Source organism: Phocoena phocoena, chromosome 16 (genome assembly GCF_963924675.1).
Source record: "Phocoena phocoena chromosome 16, mPhoPho1.1, whole genome shotgun sequence".
Lineage (NCBI taxonomy): Eukaryota > Metazoa > Chordata > Mammalia > Artiodactyla > Phocoenidae > Phocoena > Phocoena phocoena.
The window spans coordinates 80261673-80288801 of record NC_089234.1 but is presented as its reverse complement, the minus strand read 5'-3'; the positions used below and the strand labels follow the sequence as shown (position 1 = coordinate 80288801).

Here is a 27129-nt window from a genome sequence, read left to right as displayed (position 1 = left end):
CGCGTCCAGAGCCTGTGCTCCGCAACGGGAGAGGCCACAACAGTGAGAGGCCCGCGTACCGCAAAGAAAAAAAAAAAAAACAAGCGTTTTGAATAGATATCTCTTTGGTCTTTGGCTCTGCAGAGAAGCAGCTATGGTTTATGGCTTCATGAGTTTGATGGAGACTTCGGTTAATGACATGTCATCAGTTTCTGCATTTTAATGGGTTAGCAGGACAGCCAACTCCTGACATTTCAGAGATAATTGTGGTATCAGTAAAGGCAGGACTGTATTTTTACGCTCTCCACCCCTGCCCGATGTAAGCTATATTTTTAACGATAAACCTGCTCCTTGAGACTGAGAAGAGCAGGATAAAGCCCCTGAAATACGAATTAACTTTGTCACATATGAGAATGGCCTGAATACATAATAGATCACTGCCTATGGTTAGAAAAAACCTGCTTGATATCACTTATTCTAAAATAAAAATGGTTTCTAGTAGATACATTCTAATATTTAATTAGTTTGTACCCAGGAAGTCCTTACAGAAAGTCAACGTGTTTAGCTGCTAAGGGGGGGTACCTTTTGTAATTAACAGTGTCTACGAGGACGCCAAGTTGCTCAAAACCACGCACACTAAGGGGAACACGACACAGGGATTTTCTACAGGTTGGCTGTTCACTGGAAACATACGTTTGAAAAAAGTTGAGCAGGCCAAAAGTCATGCGGCCATGTTCTCTGGCATGGCCACCTGGCAGACTTGAGAGGTGATTCATTCTTTGCTGGTACAGACTGAGAAGTATATCTTCAAAAAAACCTTTCTGGTCTGTAGGTGTGCCCTAGGGAGGTGGGATGACTCTCCATTAGGCTAGGTTTGGGCCAGGTTCCTTTGTTTTCTCGAAGCGACGTCAACCTTGGTATCCGCTTGGTTGCCCTCTGAAGCAAAAGCATCCATCTCTGCCCAGTGACGCAGAGCTGCATGCAGGCCCTGGCCAGGACACACAACTAGCCCTAGTTCAGCTTTTACTGAAGGCAAGAGATGTTTATGGCAAACTGTCTGGTGAACATGCAGTCCGGTGATTCCTCTGAAGTTTAGGGCTTATCCCTGAACCAAACCTTTCCCTCCAGTCTCCCACTCAGCAGCAGCTCTGTGGGTGCTACCTGCGAAGACATTTTCAAGTGTGACCCAACTTCTTGCCCCCATCTTATCTGCCCGCATCATCTCTCACCTTCATGGGTCTTCCTTCTCTACTCTTTCCCTTATCCCAGGCGTTGGTCAACGATGCCAGTTGAGTGGCCTGCAAGCTAAGAATGGCTCTTCCATCTTTAAAGGGCAGTAAATGAGAACTGAACAGGCAACAGACAGTATGTGACTCTCAAAGTCTAAAATATCGACCGTATGCCTCATACAGAAAGTCTGCAGGCCCCTGTTCCATGCAACTCCTTCCGCTTTCGGAGTCAGAGTAAGCCTTTAAAACACAGGACGTATAATAAAGTAAACAAAACAAAACAAAAATAGAACACAGGACACATTACCGGGCTTTCCTGCTTCAACAGCTTCCTTTTGACTTAGAATAAAATCCAGACTGTACTATGGCCTAGAGTTACTTAATGATCTGGCTTTTACCTGTCTTTTCTAACGTCTCCTTTCCCCATCACTACCTATTTTCCCTATATCCTTTCTACAGACTCGGGGCCTTTGAACCTGTGTCCCCTCTGCCTGGAAAACTCCCCCCAGCTCACCCTGGCCTGCTCCTTCCCCACCTTCAGAAGTTTCCTACCCACGGAGGTCTCCCCAAGCACACTGTCTACACCTCTGTTCCTCACCTGTAGAGAGGGGATGATCTAGGTAGCTGTCCTTTAGGGTTGCCGTATAGACACAATGGACACAGAACAGGGCCTGGCACACGGTAACGAGTCAAACAATGTCAGTTATTACTATAGTTACTACAGTATAATTTTAATAATAATTAAGGGAGCCCATCCCAGGCACTGTTTATTTCTTTGAGTTTCAAATAATCGGATGCCTGTCTCCCCTTATTAGACTGTATGCCCCGCGAAGACAGGGCCCAGCTGGTCTTGATCACTGATGGCTCTTCCACTCCTGGCAAGTGCCTGGTTCACGGTGAGAGGGAGAGCGAGGAGGGAGGAAGATGCCTACCTGGCCCACGAAGCCCTGGCTTCCTGAGAACCCGCAAGTCCCTGGATGTGTCCTGGAGGCGCGCCTGTATCTTCTGCAGGGGTGGCTTCAGGAAACAGCCTTATGAAGCCTCCCGGTCTATCCGCTGCAGGACCGTTTAGTTTTCAATACGCCGCTCATGTGAATGAAGCCCACGTGAGAAATCCCTCTGAAAGGTAAATTCTAGGAATCACTCTCCTTCCTCCAAATTCTCGATACGGTTTCTGTTCTCGGAAGGTGGAGAACTTTGTACCGTGATTACTGTGGTTCCCTTCCCACTCTGGCTCACGTTCTGTCTTCTTTCTGTCTCACCTTTGATTCAAGTTTGCAGTTTACTCCTTCCTGATTATTTTTCAAACCCCTGTTACTTTATTGCATTTATTTTCTTGTAAGCAAGACCAAATGCTTTGCTGAATTAAAAATTAAAAAAAAAATCAAAATGAAAGGCAATCTTGGGTAAATCACTTGACTTTAGCCTCAGTTTACTGAGCTGTAAAATGGGAATCCCGGCACCCACCTAGTGAGGATACTGTTAGGATTCAATGAGATCTATGAGAAGGTGTAGAGGACAGTGTCTGGCACGTGGCAGCCGTTAATCGGTACTAGTCACTTTTTACTTTAAATCAGGTTGGGATTCTGTAAGAAGGCTCGGTAGTACTCAGTACAGATTAAGGTCCTAAATTACCAGGAATAAATTCTCATACACTCAGACTGTGGACATATTAGAACCCCAAAGTCTACATTCACCTGACAACACTGTTCCTTGTGTGGACTCTTTTAAACATTTATTAAAAAAGCAAAATGTACGTTCATCTCAAATAGAACAGTTAAAAATGGTAAAGCAATACAAACAACTCGTTACTAGCAGCATCCAGTTGTTAGAAGGAAGGTCCCGCCCCACTCCTCACTCTGCTTGGGCAAGCTCGGCCTTTGCTGAGCCTGCTGCTACCTACACCGCCCTCCAAAGTAGTGCAGGTGAAACCAACGTTTATAAAATTAACAATTTAAGGTTAAATAAGCTTAAATAAGGGTGTTAAATACAAGACACTTCATCAAAGCTTCTGTACAAAGATAAAACAAATTTGGCATCGTACAAGTGATTCTGCTGGCTCAGGGCACACGGGGAGCTCTCGTAAGTAAGCAGGTTGACTCTTTTTTTTCAACAGAGCATGAACTATACAAAAGTGAACTAAGAGTTGAAGTAACTACTCAGTGAGCCATTTACAAGGCATATGTATCTTTTCTTTTCTTTTCTTTTAATCAGAACACTGTTAATATTCAGGCACCATCTGCTTCTGCAAATAAATAAGTCTCTAAAGGAACTGCATTTGAACCCGTGTTAGACACATCAGTGCTTTTTCTGTCCCCCTCCCGACACGGCTTTTCCAACTATTTCCCCTGCCTCTTTCTTATTGCTATGATAATGTGGCTGTAGAAATAAAAACTACTGTACATCCAAAAAAATAGAGCACCTTTAACATTAAAGTATATGTCTGATTATTTGTTCTCAGGTTTATTTTACAATTCTAAAGCCCAAGCTATGGTCAATTGTTTTAATATCTCTACCAAGTCACCTGATATATAGGACATAAAACCCAACCCTCGTCCCTCAGGAGGGAAGCCCACGCAGAGCTCCGTTTCAGCAGAGCCTCAGAGGGCCACACTGACACCAGAGTTTACATTCATCTCGACACCAGCGTTACATTCATCTTCACGAGCGTTGCTCTCCGCGGTCACACGGCGGCTCCCTGTGCTGCTGGGGGCGTGGTGCTAGACAGAGTGGGACAGCAAGCACAGCTACGGTGGGCTGGAAGCACAGCGAGAAACCACATGTTGGCGACTGTGAAGGGACCCCGGGCTTCCCCGGGGCCCCTGGTTGGGCGGCGCTCAGGTTACGGCTTTTTGTCGATGGTGTTGAAGAACCACTCCGTGAACTTGCGCAGCTGGGCCGTGGCCGTCTGCGACTCCTCCTGAAGCCGCAGGTTGTCCTGCCTCAGATGCTGCACCTCGGCCTGCAGCACGGCCTTGTCCTGCTTTTCCTGGGGGAAGGGGGTGGAAACAGATGGTTATGCATCTGCCGGACACGCTCTCTCCTCCCAGCTGCGGTCCGAACGCTTCTACCCCGTTTTTTTTTTTTTTTTTTTTTTTTTTTTATTGATTTACTTATTTATTTCTTGAGGCGAGAGGGAATCTGATTGCCCGCTCTGGTTTCTGCCAAAAACAGGGGGGTGGGGACGAGTAACTCAGAATATTCTTTCCTTTCATCCCACTTTGCTCCCAACAGGAAGCGAGACAGCTGTTATACGGGAAGGTGATTAACCACAGTCTATACTATCCTCTCTCTGAAAAAGGGGGCCTGGGAAAAGGTATAGCCTTGGACAGGAGGGCAGAGCTTCCCGGGTGCACCTCCTTACTGGACAAGTCGGAATCAGCATAGCTGCTGATCCTGGGCTTGTTTATCATGAGCTCATCTCATCTTAAAGCTTTCCTGGGACAGTGTATTTCCCTAATGACCTTCAAAGGGTGCCACTAAAAGCTATGTACAAATTATCAAGATGTTTCAGGGGCTTCCCTGGTGGTGCAGTGATTAAGAATCCACCTGCCAACGCAGGGGACACGGGTTCGAGCCCTGGTCCGGGAAGATCCCTCATGCCTCGGAGCCACTAAGCCCGTGCGCCACAACTACTGAGCCTGCGCTCTAGAGCCCGTGAGCCACAACTACTGAGCCCGCGCGCCACAACTACTGAAGCCCACGCGCCTAGAGCCCATGCTCCGCAACGAAGAGTAGCCCCCGCTTGCCGCAACTAGAAAAAGCCTGCACTCAGCAATGAAGACCCAACACAGCCGAAAATAAATAAACAAATAGTATTAAGGAAAAAAAAAAGATTTTTCATAAGAATCAGACCTGGAGTTTCCAACAGACAGTAACGGAAAACGTACAACACAAGTTTGAGCTCCCAGACGCTGAAAGGGATGTCTTGCCCCAGACAGAGAGAGGGGGGTCACTGTCACAGTGGCGGTGGGAGATGACTCGATGGCTAACTCCACAGAGGCACCTGCAGCCCTGTGCCCACGGCCGTGCGGGTGCGTCGGGGGCTAAGACTCTTCAGGAGACTGGCCCCCTCGGCGTGTCTGGCCCTGCCCTCGAGCTTTGCTGCTATTTCCTGTCCCTTCTCACCTCTCGACCAAAGACACCGGTCCCAAGTGGAGGCTGGTGTTAGAACTCATTGCTGACTCAGCCCACTTCCCTCAGTCACAAGAGGTTCAAGCTCCTGGCCGCCCCAGGCCCCAGGGCTCTCATTCCCAACACGGCTCAGACATCCCCAGGGCCCTGCTGCGGCTCAGCTGTCCACCTCTCCTGAGCCCTTGACCCTTTAACTCCACCCATGGAATGCGTCCTGTGTCACCGAAACCTGCTAAACTCTCAAGCTTTTCCCTGGATATTCCCTTTATCTTCAGCTAGACATGAGTCTTGACTCTCTCCTGGGGACGAGGGCTTGTTCTGAAGAGCACAGGGCCTGGAGGCTGCCAGGTCAACACCTTGCCCCGGCTGCCCGGTGCAGGTAACTCCTCTCCCCTAAAATCCCAGCTCCCGTGAGAAGCCTGACATGGGCTGTAAGACCTGCCACCCCTGCTCTTTGCCATGGTTGACTATATCTCCACTCCCTTCCATCACGGAAGATTCTAGAATGTGGTTCACCTTTCTTCTTTCTTCGTCCATCCCTCATGTTTATTGATGATCTTAAGATGCCGTAGATGTTCCACTTGATTCAGTCTCTTTGTGACCTCGAAGACTGTCCTCCTCACGCCCCCTCCTGGGGCCATGAGGCCCCAATACCTTGAAGCTATTACTGATAACCGCACATCTTCCTAAATGCTTCAAGCTCCCACTGCCTGACCACCACCTCTTGTCTTTCTAAAATAATTTCTCCAGTATCCACCCCTCCAAAAATGATCTAATCTACCAATCTTACCTTATTGTCAGCATCCACTGACACCCCCCCTGTGATGACATTATTCCTTCTCACCCACCTTAGACTCTGAGTCCCTCAGTTTAATCACATCCTACACACACTGAATGGTCCTTGTCTATTGCTGCTGGTCTTAATTTCTTGTCTGAAATCGAATATTGGTTAAGTTCAACTCTCTAACTTTTCTACACCTACATCTGGAGACAGGGTGACCAGCTGGCCCAGCTGGTCTGGGACATTCTTAGTTCCAGCTTTGAAAGTTCTGTGTCCTGGGAAACCCTCCACGCCAAGCAAGCTGGGACAGCTGGTCATCCACACTGGAGGAAAATACCTAACTTATGCTGCAGTCTTACCAAATACATCTGATCCAATTATCCTCCACTCTACACCTTACCCTCCATCCTTAAATCTCTCACCCTCCTTCCCATCGCTCACCCTCAGCTCTGGAATAAAGAAACAACCAGAGGGGAACTTTGCCAACCTATCTCTGTTTGGACTACAGCCATGCCTTGCTTTGCAGATACCGGTGTTTTACAAATTGAAGGTTTGTGGCAACCCTGCACCGAGCAAGTCCATCGGCGCCATTTTGCCAATTACATTTGCTCACTTCATGTTTCTGTGTCACGCTTGGTAATTCTCCCAATATCCCAGACTTTTTCATTATTATCACATTTGTTATGGCGATCTGTGATTTTCAATGTGCTGTAATTGTTTTGGCATTGTTTAGCATAAAAAGTATTTTTTAATTAAGGTATGTGCATTGTTCTTATAGACATAATGTTATTGCACGCATAACAGACGACAGTATGCCATAAACATAATTTTTATATGCCCCAAATATTCCCGTGATCCAGTTTACTGTGATATTCACGGTATTGCAGGGGTCTGGAACCAAACCTGCAATATCTCTGAGGTAGGCCTGTACTCGTGTATGAAGGCATGTGTGCTCGCATGCATACGGACACACACACACAGACACGCACACACACTCTGCTCTGGTAACTATGTGTGGACGGTCCTCACTCCCATCCAGGCCAGCTCCCTCTTTGTTAGGCTCAGGACATTCCCTCCCAAATGGATCATCTCCACCAGCGTTCATGCCGGCTGTCACCTCTCCCTTCTTCCACCAACAGAACCCTCCCCAGGGCCCCTCCCGGCCTCACCATCACCCTCCAGCTACAGCACTCCATTCCATTTCCCCGGATAGCAAAGCGGCTACTGATAACACGGTGCCGATGATCCAAAAAGAGCTCAGCAAATGTCTGTGGAATGAATGACTTCACATCTTTTGAGGACCAAGCTCGCATAGGGCGATGGGTAGAGCAGACGCCGACTCAGTAGGAGGAAGCAGCTTGGGGAGACCAGGCTTCCTGATAGCAACTAACTCTTCTTAGGTCAGCTCATAAATGTTGGTGCAACTGATAACTCACTGAACTGAAAAACGCTAGCCTCATTCTGAAGACTGGCCATCCAGGGCTCAACCTCATTCAGTCCGATCTACAGGACCTTGTGTCCCCTACAATGAAATACAGTAGCTGTGGGCAGGAAGATGGAATCAGACCTCAGGAGTCTCCGTTTCCATTTACTGTTGGGTTTTGATTAGGGCAGTTATCTTTCTTGAGTGTCTTTTTTTTTTTTTTTTTATTCCTAATAGTTAAAAAAGGTTGATTGTGTGAGAGAAAGAGTTCTGAGCACGGGCTTCCCATCGATTGCTTTACCTTCCGAAGGTCGGTCTGCAGCTGCCGAAGAACCAGCTCCAGCTGGTTGACTTTCCCGGTCAGTGTGGATGGAGACCGCCCCCTAGCAAGGAAGGAAAGACTTAGAAAGACTCAAGCACGCTGAGGTCAAGACACCGCGGTCAAGAGTTTTCGTTGGTAAAGTTTTCACGTAAAACATTCTACTGTGCGCTTAGATCCCCGCAAGGAAATAAATAAGATTATGTCAGATGTCGAAAGTGAACGCATTGATGCTTTGGTGGAAAAATCCCTCCTGGGTCGCTTTTGATTTCAAAGGGGATTCAGAATCTCTACAGGCATACACATTGGTAAGAAAGCAAAAGATGGGTGATCTAAACGCAGTTAGCAGCTGAGATTAGGTAGCCCAGAACGAAGTCCTGAGAACCAAATATAGACTCAATGTCCCCAAATCTGCGTTTCTCTGTTAAGGAAGTATCAAGAGGCTCATCACCAAGATGAACATGCAAGTTGTTGATAACTCGAGTTGACAGAGAAGTTGGAATTAGGCGTGGGTGACACTGAAGGAACATACGCTCTGTGGTGATGAGCACGCCGAGAACACAGGGGTAGAGACGGCTCGCTCTCGGCACCCCTCAGCGGGAGCCGTGGGGCTGGGGGCGGGACCGGGGCTGGTGGGCGGGAGCGTGCCCTCGGCAGATGGAGGACGGTCAGCGAGGTACCCCCGTCTGATGCCGCTGCAGTGATCAGGGCAGATGCTGACCGGGCGTCACACCCTCCCACCCGGCCCGAGAGCCTCACCGCCAAGGGCACTGACTACACGTCTTGGCAGGACACTCCCGCGGAGCACAGCAGTTATGCTTCCAAGCTCCACCCACCCGGCACCGCAGAAGCCGACTCGGGCCCGCTCGGTCCCTTCTCTGGGTCCTGAAGGGCTGGGGAAGGGAGGTGGAAATGGTTTCCTGGAGGTGGCCGGGGCTGAGCTGAATCCCTGTTAACAACTGGGGCCCGGGACATGGGAGGGAGGCGGTCCACAGGAGTCACATACCCAGCGGCGTCCATGAAATCTTTGCCACTGCCAGGATCGACACATAAAGGCAGCTCCTGAGCCCCTTCCAGGTCCTGCTCGGGGTGCATATCTGTCAGGGTGCAGAAGGATGCCACTCTCTGGTCTGGGGATGGGAGACACACACAGAAAGAAGCATTAGTAATAGCCGCAAGGCACCGTTTCTTCGTGGAAATGAATAGTTGCTAAATAAAACCTTCCCCCTCCCCCCAGTCAGTTACTGCCCTGTGTGAAACAAAACAAAAGAACAAACTCAGGCAAGTTGCTGACAATCGGAAAGCATTCAGACTGGCCGTCCTTCTGGGCTGCATGGCACACTCACATCACAGCCGGGGGAGCAAGGAGCAGACACTGGACTGGCTAGAGCCAGTCTTTCTTCTGTCCACGTCCCAAAAAATGCCCAAGCTGCTGGCTGGGCGTGAAAGAACGGCGTCGGGGGATGACATGACTGATTCACAGAACCAAGGAGAGGGACCTCTCCTCAAGCTCTCCCCAAAGCCGGAGAGCTTCCTTGAGACAATGGCCCGGACACGTCACCCTGTGCGTCCCCGACCCTCCGTGCTTCCATAACCATGCAGACGTGCAGACAATGAAACAGAAAGAAAAGGTTACGGAGGATGGAGACCCCACGAACAGCCCCGGACAATCACCTAGATAGGACGTGTGGTGACAGAGTAGCCCAAGTTCTTCGTCTGAGTCAAGACCTGAAATAAGATTTAGAATTTTCTTTTGAACAGTGGTATCTCTCCTCACTTGAGAGCCTCTGGGGGCCCACATCAGGCTCAGGTGATGGAAATACAGCTGTGTGTGTGTGTGTGTGTGAGGGGCACGTGTGTACACATGTGTGCCAGTGTGCACATCTGCATGTGTGTAAGTGTATGTACATGTCTGCCTGTGTGCATGTGTTGTACTATGCCAGGAACTGCCCCGAGAGACAGTATATGCATCTCCAAAGAGTGTGGAGAGATGGTACGTTTCACGTGTCATAGTCCTGGCCGGACGCACGGCTGTCGTGACACAACAATGGTAAGTGGCATGCCACACACGTGCCAATCCAGCTGCAGGAAGGAGTGACCATTTGGGGTTTGCTTAAATGACCAGCTCCCTGAAGGTAAAGATAGTGGTGGTGAGAGAGATTAGCTGCATATTCTCACTAAAACCCTTAGAGGAAGATCTGCAGTGTTTACAGCAGCAAGAGCCATGATCAGCTCGACTACCCCTCCTTAGCACGGGGCCATTTCTGTTCCTGGCACCAGTGACTTCACATCCAATGTCTCAAGAGCTAGGCAGGAAAGGGAATGTGATATTCTTTGGAATGGGAACCAGACTGGCCCAGCTCTGGGCGCTGAGCTCTGACACAAGAACGCTGGCCCGGAAATGCTGAATGGCATGCAGAGAAATCCTGCTTTCAAGCAAAAGGTACAGGGGAGAACCAGGGACACATCTAATCATCCACCACCCACCCCCCCCCCCCCGCCCCCTGGTACCCAAGCGCATCCACACCTGGGATCCGAGGGATACGGCAGGTGTGTTAGTGCTGCAGTGGCTTTTTCACGTGATTTGATTAATGGCTGAGAAATCGCACCGGGGGCCGTGTCAGGGGTGCTCTGATCTTAATTTACCCCCCTCTGTCTCCCGCTGGCTGCTGGACGCCTCTCCTAATGAGGCCACCTGCTCGTCTGGATTCTGGAGGGTCACGCACATCCCGTTAATCAGAGAGGATGGCGGAGGGGCCGGGGGCCCTGGAAGGAACTGGGCCTCAGGGATGGGGGCACCCACAGAGTCCGGGCCCTCTCAGAGCTGTGCTGAGTACCCCGCCTGATCGATCGTACAGCAGGCCCCCCAGCCATGTGTCCCTTTCCTCTGTCGTGACACCTCAACACCCGTGACAGGTACGCAGGTGTCCTCAACCGACATTCCTGTAAAGCTTTAAGGGGCCCTTCTCCACGCTTTGCACCTTGTACAGGATGAGAGGCCTTCTGTAACTATACATTCCTGAGAGACAACCAAGCTCCCAACTTGGTACAGACTAGTAGGGGTTTTACATCTGATGAAATAATTTGTAATTTAATTAAGATGAACAGCATAACTTGGGCACTGCCTACTTTTACACCTGATGGGAAGTGACCAGCAGAGGTGGGCAGGAAGGACGGGGCACACAGGCCGGGGGTGAGTGGCCCTGGGGAGGGGTCGAGGGTCTGGTCTACCGGAGTGTCCAAGATAACCCTCTGTTCTGTGATGGCCCCAAAGCAGGGAATGCTTCCCAGTTAAAAAAAAATCAACAGCAGAGGCATTTTTTATTCCACGGTGAATTTAACTACGGACCAAAAGGAGTGAAAGAAAAGAGCTTATTCTTCTCACTTTTTAAAAGAGTCTCATTGACTCATCCACATTTTATGCAACCCGGCAATAATCTGGTTAGCTTGTATCTTTCTTAATATACTTGGTCCTGATGGTCAAGCCTAAATATCTCAATGAAAACGTCTTAGCTCGCTTCATCTATTTTTACCTTAATTGACAAAGTACCCACATATTTGAAGAAACAGAACTTGCTACTGGCAGCCATTCAAACATTCTTTGGGGAGAAACAAGGTCCCACCGGTCAGGAGGCAAGAAGCCAGAAATAGTTTTGCCAACAATGTAATTTCACAAAGAGGATTTCACTTTGAATCTGAAAAGCCTGGGAGGTTGAAATGCAACCAGAATGCTACTCGATTAAGTACAGACACTAGACTCCTTTGTCAAGGAGCTAATCTTAGTGACAAGTTTCCAGTGGGAGCTTTCTTCCTCCACAGCTTATTTCTGTAATGATAAATATTCAGTAACCAAAGTGATTACTGACATGGAACCGAAAGGCACAGGCAAAACTGTAAGAAAAGGGAGGCTCGGAGTATGAACTTCATGTAAATGGTGAGCACAGTTTCCAGTCACCCACACTGTTTGGTTTTTCCCTTTTCTGTTCTTTCCCGTGCGAGCAAATCTGGCTAAGAGGGGACATAAGGGCATGGCTTACACGTGAAACAATCCTTCCCTTGAAAGAATCTTCAAAAAACCTGATTTCAATGTCCGTTTCTTTTTTAAAATGTATGTTTTTGATTAGTATAGTTGATTTACAATGTTGTGTACCAGAGTGATTCGGTTTTATATACATATTCTTTTCCACTATGGTTGATTACAGGATGTTGAATATAGCTCCCTGTGCCACACAGCAGGACCTTGTTGTTTACTGTCGGTTTCTTATTTTAGTGCATTTAGCACTAAGCAAGAGGGTGAACGGTCAGCAGACTATTCCGTGTCAATCTAGAGCTGACATGGCACAACAGTGGCCTGCAAATAATCCCCTCGACTCCAGGCAGGCTGCGTGGAGCAATGTCAGAGACCCGTAAGTCCAGGCCTGAATCGGGAGGGACGGGTGCTCTGATCAACTAGAGCCGTGTCTGCCAAGGGCGTAGAACAGGAGAACGTATGCCAGATGTATGCCATACGAGACATGCAGGTGTGAGGCTAAATTACACTCAACCTATTTCCACAAATGAGGCTGTTCTAATATGTCTTTGCTACAGCTACAAATTACAGAAAAGCTGGGGCTCTCTAGCTACAGGTAGAAAATCACAGGTTCTGTTTCTGACAACTGGGCTTATCCAACTGTAGCTTATTTAACTGACTGCCAGGAAAAAGAACATTTTTCAACATAAAGTACCTTGGTTTAGCCTTTTGTAGCCTACTGATGAACGACACAAGGTAATGGTCTAGAATCTGAGTAATGAACGAAGAAAAGCTCTGGATTTATTCTTTAAGATACAAGTACTGTTGTCTGGTCCGCAACAATTTTCTTACTTTTGAGAGAATCTAAGTCAATTTACTATAGTAAATTAACGGTGCATTTTTCATCTAAGTAGCTGTCATTTCTCTTTTCTTTCCTGTTTTTTTAAACCTTAGGAGTCTTACCGTATGTCCCATTTTGTTTATGCTTATATGCACGCAGTGATTAAATAACAGTAACTAACAACTTCATCAAATTTAGGCTGAAGCTTCAGAACCGAAAAAGTTCTCATCATAAACATGTATGCTTATTGCGCTCTGTTTAAGAAACCAAGGGCAGCGTAAACTTCCATTTTTTCAGAAAATACACTTATGTGGAATATTTCATCCCCACGGCAGTGCCTGACAAATGAGTTGTTAATTGTGCACGTGTCACGACCACACACATCCACTTGCAACAGTTACCACCAGCGGGAAAGAGTTGAGATCCCGAGGGGAGGAAAGGCCCGTGGGGATGCATGCAGGACGCTGACACGCAGAGAGCCTCCAATCACCAGTTTATAATGTTGCCTTTGACACGTGTTTCCACGTAAGACAACATCATCCACTCAACGAATGCTGGAGAACACACCAACTGGCAACCTCTGATATTTTGATAAGAGAACTACTTTAAATCCTAGAACTTTTAAAGACACTCCACTTTTCCCTTCCCCGGCTTCACTGTCCGCCCCACAGCTAGCTTTGCTAGTCGGGTTTGTTCACTTGACCATATTGGGGGCATGGGACCTCTCTCTGTCATTCGGTCCCTCTATACTTCACATTATTTTATGTCATAGGGGAAGTGACAGATGATGGTCTCAGTGCCTAACACTGATGACAGGTGTCGTGTAGGAGTTCTGATGGGCCGGAGATCACATCTCACCCTTCCCCCCTAAACATAACAACTGCCCACGTGACGACAAGCCAGAACTGGGACTCGGCCAGTTTTCAAACCTGTCACAGGAGAGGGCAGTGAGGGGCGTGGGCTGTGGTGGGAATCGCACTTGGCACTTGACTCACCTTCTCTCTCCCAAGCCTATGAAGGAGTTCTCAATGTTTAGACACTGGTTTTTGGAGTAGAGCTGCATTACCTATCTATTCACTTACTAATTAATTTTTAACAATGCTGCATAGCATTTCTCTGTTGGAAGCTTTTCTATTCTTTTAAATGACTGGCAGGAAGCAAATCCTCAGGAATGAGATTGCTGGTCAAAGGGGGGGTATATTTTCTGGCTCTAGTTACGGACTGTCGTATCGCTGGAACGCAAAGATGGATCATTTCATAATCTTTATAATGATACCAGCTGTGAGCACTCTTCATAGCTTTCCAGAGCTGCTGCATCGTTTTTCATACTCAAGAGATGTGAGCTGGTACCTCATTACTGTTTACATTTACATGTGTGGTTGAACACTTTTCAAGGCCTTATCTACTGTATGATCCATCTTTTGGACTGTGCGACACATGACTGTTTGCTTTTCGGGCGTTTGGCATTTTTGGGGGGTCGTGTTCCTTCATTCACTGGAGATACCCCGGTTTTATCCATCACATTTATTACAAATCTTTCCCATGTTCCTCTACTTCCCCTTTTATTTTAATGTTCTCGTCCAGGTTCATAAAAGATCTAAATATTTAAATACTTTTATCTGGTCGTATGACATTGTGTATGTTCTCTCATTACTCCATAATTATGGCACTGGCATGCTTCCAAAACATTAATCTTTCTGTCTTTACTTTTTCTAGAACTGACTTTTCTAATTCCTAAATCCAAATGGAGTACATAAATTCCACTCCCATTTAACTCTTAAATATACACAGATTTCAGCCTAGGCTCTTTCTTTTCCCTTCAGAAGGACTCATTTCTATCTTCTGAATCGTTATTATGCTGCTTTATTGCTATTGATTTATAATAAACTTTTTTGTTGACCCTTGTTCATCTGTTTTCCAAATGCATGCAAATATCCTTTAGATACTTGAACTGAAATGATACGAAGTCTGTGAATTAACTCAGGAAGGGCTCTCCTCTTTCCCATGTGCTTTCTATCCATTCCTATCCTTTCACATATTACGACTTTTCAGGTATCAAAGTGTCCAGTGCTTTTCTCTCATTATGATTCTAATGATGGCTAACTCCCGAGGAATTTATAATTTGGTCTTGCTGATGTACCTAAGGTGTTCTTTATGACTGCTAAGTGGAAGGCTGTCTGCAAAGGTGGCTGTGTGCGCATGCCACCCCTCATACCAGGAGGAAGAGCCTACTTCCATCCTGGGATTTGGGCTGGCCTTGGGGCTTTCTCTGCCCAATAGAATGTGGTGAATATAATGTTCTGGGTCTTGAAACACCGTGTATCTTCTGCTTATGGTCTCCTGATTCCTTAAGCCACATGTGAAGAAGTTATTACCTGCTGGAGACAAGGGTCCAGCTAGACCCCAGCTGTTCCAGGTACAGACACATGAGTGGAGTCCCTTAAGGCTCCAGACCCAGCTGAGTTCCAGCTGAATATACCCACATGTGTGACCTCAGCTGAAACCGTAGGACGCAGAGGAATCACTCAGCTGAGTCTTGCCAACCCATGGAATCATCAGACATAACAAACCACTGCTGTCTTCAGCCGTAAATTTTGGGGTGGTTTGTTATACAGAAATAGATAACTGAAAAAATTAACAATGCTTTGAAATGAGGCTTATAAAACTATGAAACATATTTTAAAATATCTTACCTACTCTATTTTATAATCTCTAATAATTTCTTTTTGATTTTTAAAATATTTCCTAGACATAGAATCATATCTATAAATATTTCTTTACTTCCAAAATTTATTCCCTTTTTCTTTTCATTGCTTGTTTAAATGTCAAGGATTCCAATACAAAATCAGAGGACACAGTCTCAAAGGATACCCTTGTTTAGTTTCTATACTTAAGGGATCTACTTAAAACATTAAAAACATTTTTTTTCATTAAGTATTATGTAACTATTTGGTATAGTACTATGTAACTATACTCAATATCTTGTAATAATCTATAAGGGAAAGGAATCTGAAAAAGAATCTATCTATCTATCTGTCTATCTCTATACACGTGTAACTGAATCACTTTGCTGTATACCTAAAACTAACACAACATTCTAAATCAACTATACTTCAATAAAATAAATTTTTTTAAAAAGTGCTAAGGGAATGGATCACACCCGGTCACCACCATACCAACTTGTGTCACAGCGGGGCTGACACCGATACAAAAGAATCTGATTAGCCAAAGGTCTGGAGTTGCAAATTCCTGAATTTTCCTGAGCTGACTAATGTCTCAAGGTGGCACGCTACCCTACGGAGTGGCACAGAAAACAACTGAAATTTTTAAACACAACCTCAACTCTTTCCACATTTTCTATAAAATGTTGATTGGAAAGTTCAGAAAGGTCAGGTAACCAAAGTCCTCTCCCCCTGCAAACAGAATCCCACATTCTTTCGGTTGAACTTAGGTACCCCTGCCCCTGAGGCACTGGCTAGCTGGGATGTCTGTGCTTTTTCCTCCTTTGTCTGACGATGCCAACTCCCAGCTAGCCTCTAACTCCAGCTCAGAAATACCCTGAAGAACGGAACTGCAGAACTGGAGGGTAGGGCTGGGAGAAGCCTTCCAGGTTCTCTGGAAAGGAATTCATTTCATAGACAAGCAGGCTGAAACCCAACACAAGCACGTACCTTAGAGGACTGGTGTCCAACACTGAGTGTCGGCACAAGGTGTGTAGCTAAGTGACTTGTCCAAAGGCCAGCAGCCCAGCCGTAGGACCGCGATCACAATCACAGCCCCCCCGGATGGAAAATTCAGTCACTGCTGTCTGCACCATTTTGCTTTCTCGCCCTCCCACCTGCAGCCCAGCTCCCTGAAAAACTCCACTTCACAGCAGCGATTTTATTCGGAAGGGGTGGAAGGGAGCCAGGCAAAGACACAAATGAGGGTGGAGACAAAGTGATATGTGCTGTTTTAAATCAGAAAAATGGACACAAAATGCAGAAGAACCTCAGAGGTTACAAATTATGCTGTGAGCTGAGACAGCCCAAGGGTGCACAGGGCCCTGTGCATTTGGACCTACTGGCTCCTTTGTACGAGCTCTCTCCTCATTCGGTTATCTTGATCTGCACTTGCTCAATAGAGATAAGACAAATTGAAGAAGCAGGCTTCCCTTGAGAAACTCATCATCTAATAGGAAGAGACAGAGAGGTGAATAGTGCAGAATTCAGTGTGGTGAGCACTACGCTAATATCTATGCAGTGGGGGAACGGAGAAGACGGAATGGAAGTTCTTACGCTCTCCTCGGGCAGTAAGACAACAGTGTGCACGGAACAGGCCAGAGACAATGCGGCTCCGTCTTGCCTGGGCCGCTCTGGACAGAGGGGAGACTGTGTTCGTGCCCTCTGGGGCTCGGTCACGTCGGGCCAGTGTTCGGAGGGCTGTTATAATGCACCCTAACCATCTTCTGGTTGAGAGGAATGAAGGCTGCGTTACCAAGCAGACGGGGGCATTCTCGAGTTTCCACACGGGACGAGTATTGTAAAGCAGAAAACCCCAAACCGTTGTACTCTGTCTAGTAAGGGAGCAGAAACAGCCCGTGCCCGTTGCAGGAGTTTCTTCCCAACACTTTCCCCGCCCCCCATCTAGCAGAGCTAAACGTCCCTGTACTGAATTAAGGTGTCCCTGAATTAGCTTGAGAGGAGCTTTCGACTCACCCCTCCCCCAGACTCCCCCCCAAATGGTGCTTAGGACCAGAGGCACTGATCCCAACTGATGAGAGAAACTGCCTAGCGGGGCAGCTCGTTAGACAGGAAGTCAGGGCAGCTGACCTCCACAGCCTGCAGCAGCCTGACTGCAAAGTGCACCTGCCCCTCCTGGGAAAGGAATCTGAATCCCTTTCCTGAAGCCTGCACGTCACAGGTGACGGGAACCGATGACCAGAGCAGGTGAGTCAAAGGAGAGGGAGAGAAAAGGGCCACCCAGGTGGCCGTGGCCATCCCTGGGGGGCGGCAGTGAAGACGCAGACACACAGGGGAGTCCCCGACAGGTCACCCAGGTGCAGAGGCTGTGGTCATGGAGAGAATGTAGCAGCAAATGGCAGAAAGTCTGAATCCGGGTCGCCGGGGTCCCTGGACCCACGCGTAAGGTGCAGAGGGTGCCTGGGAGGCAAGCATCTCCCTTGTCCGTGGCCCCCTTTACCTGCAGCCTGGAGAAAAGGTGCCGCTTCCCCTCCTAAATTCACAGAAACTTTCTCCAGAGATGGTGGAGGGCGGTGTGAAAGCCAGAGGGCCCCAGAGATCAGCTAGCCCAGCACCATCCTGACCACATGGTTAGACGAGGAAGCCGGGGCCCGTGCCGGTGACCCGCTGGGTCAAGGAGGCCACACCAGAGTCTGCAGGGACCCCAAGCCACCAGACGCCTAGGCCTGTGCTTGTCTGGGTGGCTTGGACCTCTGAAGGGCCTTCTCCTCCTGTCTCACCTCGTCACGCTGGGAGGAAAGACAGTCTGTGTCCTAGATCCCCACCTCTACATTCCAGGTAAGAAAACACAGGTGTTAGAGAACAAGTGACACCTGCCAGGTCACAGCTGGCGCCTGACCTGGAAGCAGGTTTGGGGCCCTTTGCCCGGTGCTACTTCCCTGCGTGCCTGGTTCTCCCTAAGGAAAGGCCCTCAGTCTCAGCCCAAGCCATCCCCTGGTTTTCCTCTTGGAAGATGCTCAGAGCATCCAGACATTAACCCGGACGATCCCTGTGTTGCTGCCCCGGCCCCAGAGGCTGTGAGTCATTACCTTCAAACGCCCGGGCAGCATCCACGAGGTGGGACCAATCTAACCCCGTGGCCGTGTCCGGGAGGGGCATCAGGCAGGGATCTGCGCACTTGGACTTATCTGATAAGGACCCATCGGAGAACCAGAACTCATCTAGACAGAAACAAAACCAGAGTGTCAGTCAGATCACACAGCATGGGTACCGGCCGGGCCCTCAGAGGGGCCCAGGGAGCTTTTTGTAAAAGATCTCCTGTCCCAGTAAAGAAACAGACATCCCACCGCAGTCACCCAAGAGACACAGCGCTCGAGAGGAGGGGCTTTGTGAAAGAGCCGCGACCTCCAGGCTCACTGAGAGGTCGCCAGCCGGCAGGGGCCGGGTGCAAGATGTGGACTGAGCCTTCACACGAATCAGAAAAGCAGAGGTGAGTTTCTCCCGGGTGGGCTTCTCCCGAGGGCACCACCCCAGTCTGACCACCCTCAGGATCTCTTCCTGTTTCCCTTGGGGTGACTTCCCCCTGTGGGAAGAGTGTTGAAGCCTCTACTGTAAAAACGGTTGGGTGCAATCTCTTTTGTACATTTCGCTATGTACAAAAATGGTGGTTGGATTACTCTTTTGACTTAATGAGGCAGCTCGATCACTGGCTAAACCAAAACCCTCTCCCTAACTGGCACCGAATGCTTGCTAGTCTTCCTTTCTCTGTGCAAACAGACCTTTTACATTTCTTCTCTTTAAACTCTCATCACAGGACTTGAAGCGTTTTCGTCACTAGCCATACTGGTTGTTAGGAACTCATTACGCATCTGTGGACAAATTTCCCAAAGGCTGAACCTTCTCTAAGGTGCCTCTCCTGGCCCTGCCCAGAATGTGGTATGCAGCTGCTCGCAGACACATCTGACTAATTAGACCAATCAAAATAATGACCACCTGGCCGTCTGAGCCCGCAATTAAGGAGGGGATGTAATTAACCAAGTGCACCTGTAATTTTAGCGCCCACATCCTTTGGGGAAACTGTGAAATGCTCGCACCTGGACCAGGACAGAGGACGCCTGTGATCTGGCCTTGAAGGACCCTAACGCTCTGTTTCCCAGCACCGTCCACATGCAGCTCTTAGCCTACCTCTAACAGCGGCTAGAGCTAACGATGAAGCCACTCTGTTTTTAACATTAACCTGCTTAAAGGTGGAACCGTTGCCCCCTCCATCTTGAAGGGAAACCAGTAACGGGTATTTTATCAACGCCGTTCCCGCCACCCTCCCTCTCCAAATGCTCCAGCGTGTTCTATGTGTGATGTCCTCTGTCCTTGTCTGCTTCTCTCCTGATGGACCCCTCTGAACCCAGGGAGGCACCGAAGGGCAGAGGCTGGGCTGACCCCGCCCAGGTCCCGCCTTCACCCAGAATTTAAGGTTCAACCACCCCCACCCCGCCCCAGAGAGAAAGGTCAGGAAGCCCAGGGACCCTCAATCACTTCCCGTCTCTCAAACACATCAGCTGCTTTGCTTAAAGCAGGTTTTCTGCACCAACTGAAAAGAAACTATTTGACTAGGTGGGAATTACTTTTGCCACTGATTTCCCTGCAGCTGAGTTGGTCAGGAATAGGGGTGTGCGTGTCACAGCTCTGGGAAGGGTGCCCCGGGCCAGCTGGAAGCCGGTGTGCATGGGGCACGTTCCTCACCCCCTGCCTCTCCTTCCCTCACTGGAGAGGAAAGCATCGTGGAGTGAAAAATTGTTCAGCTGAATAAACATTTTTACCAAAAGTACAGTCTCTTGGTCATGTATCGCTAAGAAATGTCAACCTGAGGATTTTCTTTGCCTTTATAAAGAAATAACCCTTCACCGGAGCTTCTGGTATCGCCTAAAATCAAACCTGGTACACATTCTGTGCGCTGTCCGCTTTCTCCCCAGCACCAGCAGACGACGCCCTGACTGGCTCTAACAGGAGTCAAGGCAGACAGCAAAATAATAGAGGGCAAGAGGGGAAGAGGCAGCGAGAGAGGAGGGCTGGGCTACAGCCCCTTGTCCCTTCCTCCTGTCCCTCCTGCGTTCGTGAGCTCAAAGAGCATCTTCCCCAAACACCCAACGGGGGACTGACAAAGGAGCCCTGACCATCTTGGGTTAAAGATCGGAGCTCTCGGGCTTCCCTGGTGGCGCAGGGGTTGAGAGTCCGCCTGCTGATGCAGGGAACACGGGTTCGTGCCCCGGTCCGGAAGGATCCCACATGCCGTGGAGCAGCTAGGCCCGTGAGCCGTGGCCGCTGAGCCTGCGCGTCCGGAGCCTGTGCTCCGCAACGGGAGAGGCCACAACAGTGAGAGGCCTGTGTACCACAAAAAAAAAAAAAAAAAATCGGAGCTCTCATCTGTGTGGCACCAACCTGAAGTTTGGTGGCCGGGAAGCTCCTGCCCAGAGTGAGTGTGTGTGGAGTGAGTGGGCCTAGCGACCCACAGAGCAGGGGTGTGTCACAGTCAGAGGCAAACCCAGGGCATCCTTCTAACCTCCTCCAACTTCTATGGAGAACCAGGAAGGAAAAGGAGGGATATTTCTTCTTTACTGTAAACAGTCACTCCTCTCCCCCAGTTGTCAATGGGACTTGCGTGTTTATTTGACACTACAGAACTGGCAAAGATGCTTAGTAAACTGGAGAAGATTCCCTCCCTCAAGAGTTTATTTGGAGTACTATCCACTCCACCATCTACGGTGTGTTTGTTAAATGCCTACTGTATGCCTAAGGATGGGGTGGAGCAGTGGGGAAGACAGGCAAGGCCACCCTCCCACAGAGCTTACACGGCAAGTGACACGGGGAGAGGGAAGAAACAAATGAACAAGATCATACAAGCAGCGGCATGTCGGAGGGAGGCCTGTCCGAGGAGGTGACAGTCACCAAGACACAGCCCAGCAGCAGCTGCCTGGGGAAGAGAAGTTCCGGGAGCAGAGCTCCGAGAAAGCACAGATTGAAGTCCAAATGCATTGTCGCTCATTTTTTTTGCGGTACGCGAGCCTTTCACTGCTGTGTCTCCCGTTGCGGAGCACAGGCTCCGGACGCGCAGGCTCAGCGGCCATGGCTCACGGGCCCAGCCGCTCCGCGGCACGTGGGATCTTCCCAGACCGGGGCACGAACCTGTGTCCCCTGCATCGGCAGGCGGACTCTCAACCACTGCGCCACCAGGGAAGCCCCAAGGAGTGTCACCTTAAATGAAGTAGGAGCCGCCTAAGTTCCTCTGTATTGTTTTTTATGGCTGCACTGTACAGCTTGCGGGATCTTAATTCCCTGACCGGGGATGGAACCTGGCCCCTTGGCAGTGAAAGAGCGGAGTCCTAACCACTGGAACATCAGGGAATTCCCCTAAGTTCCTCTCTGAATTATCAAAATGAAAAGCACCGTACACACTGCTATATTTAAAATAAATAATCAACAAGGACCTACTGTAAAAAAAAAATTTTTTTAAATAAAAATTTTTTTTAAAAAAGCACCTAAAACTTTTGCAATGCTTGGAAAATCATGTAATCGGAAAAAAAATTACTTTTTTTAAAATTTTGGGGTCCAAGCCTCCAAACCACCAAAAATTCTTTGTAATACTTATAACTGACATTAGGTATCACCCAGCTGACGTTTACCCTGCACCTGCTGTATTCTGGGTCCCCCCAGGTACCGTATCGGTACCTGGGGATGGGATGACCACAGGCGCAGGTTCTGCCCTTGAGGGGCCGACAGGAGCAGGTGAGTCCTGCTGGTGCTGCTCTGGGGTCTGGGAAAGTATGTACAGGAACCAGCCCCTGCGCTTGGCGTGACCACAGCAGCTGTAACTGGGCTGTTCCCTGAGCTTTCCAGATGGGGAGGAAAAGGTGCGACTTAGGTACCAGAGCCTGTTATTTCAAGGCCAGTCCTCTCGAGCCACTGCTGTTCCAGAGCCCACGCTGCTCCTCCCGCCAACCAAGGAAAGAAACCGACTCGCGGCTTCTGAAGGGCAGCCGATGTCCAGGCACCGCTGCCGGGGCCTCTGCTCTCTGGCCTGGACATCGATCTTGGGGCTTCCTGTTTGTTTATCCCGACCCTGAAATCGCAGGGACCAGCTTTACTGAGTCTGACTTTCTCGCTGTTGTTATAAATGCGGAGGAGCCTTCCCGTTAGCATTTCCTGGTGGTCAGATAGCTGTGGTTTCACAATTACTCTCCAGGAACCAAGGGATGTTTATTACAGTGGAGACTGAGAACATTTGAAAAAAAGAGAAAGAAGCGCCACATAGAGTCGGAGAATACTCTTCCTCTGATGGCCACGGATGCTGTCTGCGATGCCAGCGGAAGCAAGGGCAACTCTTCTGCAGGCCGCATACCACTAAGTCTGCACCTGGGGTCTGTGGCATCTCGAGTGGGTACTAAATTATAAGGAAAACACTAATTTCTTTTATTTCTGCTAAAACTCGCTTTTAAACTTCAAGGAGCATCCTTTGCAAGGGGCCTAGGTCACAACTATAGGATTTGGGAACATATAGAACCTAATACCTCGTTGGGTTTTTTTAATTAATTTATTTTATTTTATTATTTATTTTTGGGCTGTGTTGGGTCTTCGTCGCCATGCGTGGGCTTTCTCTAGTTGTGGCGAGCGGGGGCTACTCTTCGTTGCGGTGCTCGGCCTTCTCATTGCGGTGGTTTCTCTTGTTGTGGAGCACGGGCTCTAGGTGCGTGGGCTTCAGTAGTTGTGGAACGCGGGCTCAGTAGTTGTGGCTCGCGGGCTTAGGTGTTCCACGGCATGTGGGATCTTCCCGGATCAGGGCTCAAACCCATGTCCCCTGCACTGGCAGGCGGATTCATAACCACTGCGCCACCAGGGAAGTCCTAATACCCTGTTTTATTTTTCAAAATTTAAGAACTCTTGTTCTAAAAGTTTACCCACATAGGAAGATTTCTACCATTCCTTGGAGTGTTTCATAAAACTCCATTTCGTAAAAAATCAGTAATTCTCTTTAAACATGCTTTAAACCTGCGAATGCTTGGGACTGCACTGAACAAAGCCAGGTAACCCCATGCCCAAGCAGACAAGGATACTATGAGAGCTTTTCAATATCACTGGTTTTCGGGCCTGTGAACTGTCTGTCAGAATGGCCACTCCCTATTCTTTTTTTCTACCTGGGCCTCAGAAGAAATTTTACTCTGAAATCCACCAGTGATGGAAACAAAGGCCCTAAATGCAATGCAGAAAGATCTCAGAATTGTTTCAATTGTTCGAGCTGGTCAGATTTTTGTACCTCCAAGTTGAAGACATAATGATACAGCACATTCAGGGATCCCCAAACCGCCCCCGGGAAATATATATGAATCATGACATGAGTCACATCCAAAATGTGTTTGTTAAGTGTCATCTGTCTTCCAAGGTTGGATTAAGGTCCTGGTCTCAGGAGAAGAGAGATTCTGAGATGGGCCCAAGTTTGAGACTTGGAAAAGCTAAAACTGTCTGAACGAGCAGCCCGTGACTGATAATTACATGGAGAAAAGGTGCGGCGATGAGGTCTCCTGAGGCTCGCTGTGAGAAGATGGACTTGCCGCCCCTCCCCTGTGCTGTCCTTGCTCCAGATCAGGAAACAGATCCAAATGAGTCTCTATGAGTGGAAGGTCAGATGCCTCCTGGGAAACTTTAGGAGGACACATGTGCCTCTGCATATCCTTGCTCAACCTCTGTAGCTAACGAACCATCCAGGGCTACACGCTCTGGCAGAACTAACCTAACTGCCACTGCAAGTTTTCTCGTGAAGCTAAGTCTCTGAGAAGCTCAGAGAAACACCTGGGCGACCCCAAATAGTCCTCATTTCTCGCTCATAGGCATCTGCTGGCCACAAGCTCCCACTTGTCAACTCTCTGGCTTGTTCCGGGGTCAGACTGTTGCAACTACTCTCAGAGCGAGATCTGCTCACAGGGCCTCTGCTGAGTGACCAGAAACCACAGAAAGCGAAAGATGACTGAGATCCGCCCCGAGCAGATACGGGGATAATAGCCCCACAGGTGACTGTGGGCGCCAGGGGTCCCAGGGGCGAGCATCCTCCCTGGACAACCAGATCCTTGCAGTTGAGCCTCTTGGTGGGGAGGGAGGAGGGAATCAGAGGTGTCCTGGGGGAGACACATTAATTCAAATTACTTACTCCCAGCTCCCTTTTATATATATATATATATTTTTTTTTTTTTTTTTTTTTTTTTTTGCGGTACACAGGCCTCTCACCGTTGTGGCCTCTCCCATTGCGGAGCACAGGCTCCAGACGCGCAGGCTCAGCGGCCATGGCTCACGGGCCCAGCCGCTCCGCGGCATGTGGGATCTTCCCGGACCGGGGCACGAACCCGTGTCCCCTGCATCGGCAGGCGGACTCTCAACCACTGCGCCACCAGGGAAGCCCCTTTATTTATATTTTGTCATTTGATCCACCAAACCTAGAGAATTTTTTTTTCTGAGTAGGTTGTGAAGTTTAGAAATTGGAGGAGTCACATGGCCAAATAAGGTTTCATCTGAGAAGCGCAAACAGCAAGGGCCACTCTTACTGCTTTTCCCAGAAGAAGAGACAATGAAGGCAAGTCAGGCACTTTTTAACCTGGACAGTGGAGAGTGTATCCTGCCTGTTTCCATTGTACCTTTGAACATACTAAGAAAGGATACAGGGACATCCCTGGTGGCGCACTGGTTAAGAATCCGCCTGCCGATGCAGGGGACACGGGTTCGAGCCCTGGTCCGGGAAGATCCCACATGCCGCGGAGCAACTAAGCCCTGGTGCCAAAACTACTGAGCCTGCGCTCTAGAGCCCGCAAGCCACAACTACTGAGCCCGCGTGCCACAGCTACTGAAGCCTGAGTGCCTAGAGCCCGTGCTCCGTAACAAGAGAAGCCACTGCAATGAGAAGCCCACGCACTGCAATGAAGAGTAGCCCCTGCTCCCCGCAACTAGAGAAAGCCCACGCGCAGCAACGAAGACCCGACGCAGCCAAAAATAAATACATAAATAAATATTTAAAAAAGGATAAATCGGCATACCCAGACAATAGAACAGTAGTCAACACTAAAAAGAAGTGAGCTATCAAGCCGTGGAGGAAAGTTAAATGTATTTCTGGAAAGGCTACACCCTGTATGACTCCAACTATATGACACCTGGAAAGGACAAAACTATGGAGACAGTAAAAAAAGAACCACTGCTTTACCAGGGGTGAGGGGCAGAGAGGGATGAACAGGTGGGGCACAGAGGCTCTTTAGGGAGATGAAAGTACTCTGTAAAATACTACAGTGGTAGGTACGTCATCATGCATTTGTCCAAACACATAGAACGTACAACGCCGGGGGGGTGAACCCCAATGCAAACTATGCACTTTGGGTGATGAAGATGTGTCAGTATCCTCTAACAAATGTTTCCTGTGGTCGGGGGCAGACTGAGCACCTGCAGGGGCAGTGGGTGTGTACCCGGGAAGTCTGCATACCTTCTGCTCACTTTTGCTGGGAACCTAAGACTGCTCTAAGTAAATGATGTTTATTAAGAAAAAAAAAGTGAAGCTAAAAAAAGGATAGAGAGTTTACCCTTAAGCAACGTGGCTGTTAGGGGCGTGGACCACCCACACAGTGGAAAATCTGCATGTACTTTACAGTTGGCCCCCATATCCGAGGTGCCACATCCCCTGATCCAACCAACCGTGGAGCATGTAGTACTGTGATATTTACATGGAAAAAAATCTGTGTGTAAGTCGATCTGCACAGTTCAAATCCCTGTTGTTCAAGGGTCAATTGTGCGTCTTCCACATGGAAGCAAGTGAAAGGTAGAATGTAAGAACTACAGTAACATCTATACTGTAGATTTCACAATCATACCTCAAGCATTTTTGAGTGGAAGATATGACATCTGCAAGAAAATAGAGTTTTACTGGTTTTAGGAAAGCTTTAAGAGGCCATTAAAGTTACCTATTTACAAAAAAGGGCAAACATTTGGAGAAATATTAGGGTATTAGAATATGTCTGTCTGACCTTCATACCTTTATCAAGAGGGAGTATTTCTTCAATTTAGGCAAATGGACTTTTCATAACAGGCAGGATATTATGTTACTTAAAGAAATAGATGGGCTTCCCTGGTGGCGCAGTGGTTGGGAGTCCGCCTGCCGATGCAGGAGACGTGGGTTCGTGCCCCGGTTCGGGAAGATCCCACATGCCGCGGAGCGGCTGGGCCCGTGAGCCATGGCCGCTGGGCCTGCGCGTCCGGAGCCTGTGCTCCGTAATGGGAGAGGCCACAGCAGTGAGAGGCCCGCGTACCGCAAAAAAAAAAAAGAAATGGATTAAGAATTTTATGAGACAAGGTTCATTTCCAATTATGTTAAACATTAGAAAGATTAGTAGAACTTTTATTTCATTTAGCCTGGGACTTATATGTGTATTATGAAGTTCAAATTGGTTCCAAAGATAATGCTTTCTACGATGAAATTTAAGAAAACCCTGACAAGGAATATATTTCTGATTTAATCCTCATTCTTCCTATACAATAGAAATTAACCATGAAAAAATGAAATAAAGCTAACTAATGTTAAAAAAAATCGCCCTTCAACACTGACATGTTAATAGCAAACTAACACTATGTAAAAAGGAAAGATTTTAGGATTTGAAGGAAAATCATCTGGAAATTATCTAGTCAACCTGTGTCCAATAAATTGGAGTGAACTAG

The 27129-nt window shown here is 48.4% G+C and overlaps 1 protein-coding gene across 1 annotated transcript in view; it reads right to left on the bottom strand.

The window, feature by feature from the left end:
• Window positions 1-2924: 2924 nt before the first annotated feature.
• The window catches only part of SIPA1L2 (signal induced proliferation associated 1 like 2), a 109239-nt gene continuing 85034 nt past the window's right edge, over window positions 2925-27129 (bottom strand). The window contains exons 17-21 of the mRNA XM_065893741.1: window positions 18486-18617; window positions 9540-9593; window positions 8872-8995; window positions 7848-7929; window positions 2925-4197 (exon numbers count right to left, since the gene is read on the bottom strand). Of these exons, the coding sequence (XP_065749813.1) occupies window positions 4051-4197; window positions 7848-7929; window positions 8872-8995; window positions 9540-9593; window positions 18486-18617 (539 nt within the window). The 3' untranslated portion in view covers window positions 2925-4050. The remainder of the gene's footprint in view (window positions 4198-7847; window positions 7930-8871; window positions 8996-9539; window positions 9594-18485; window positions 18618-27129) is intronic.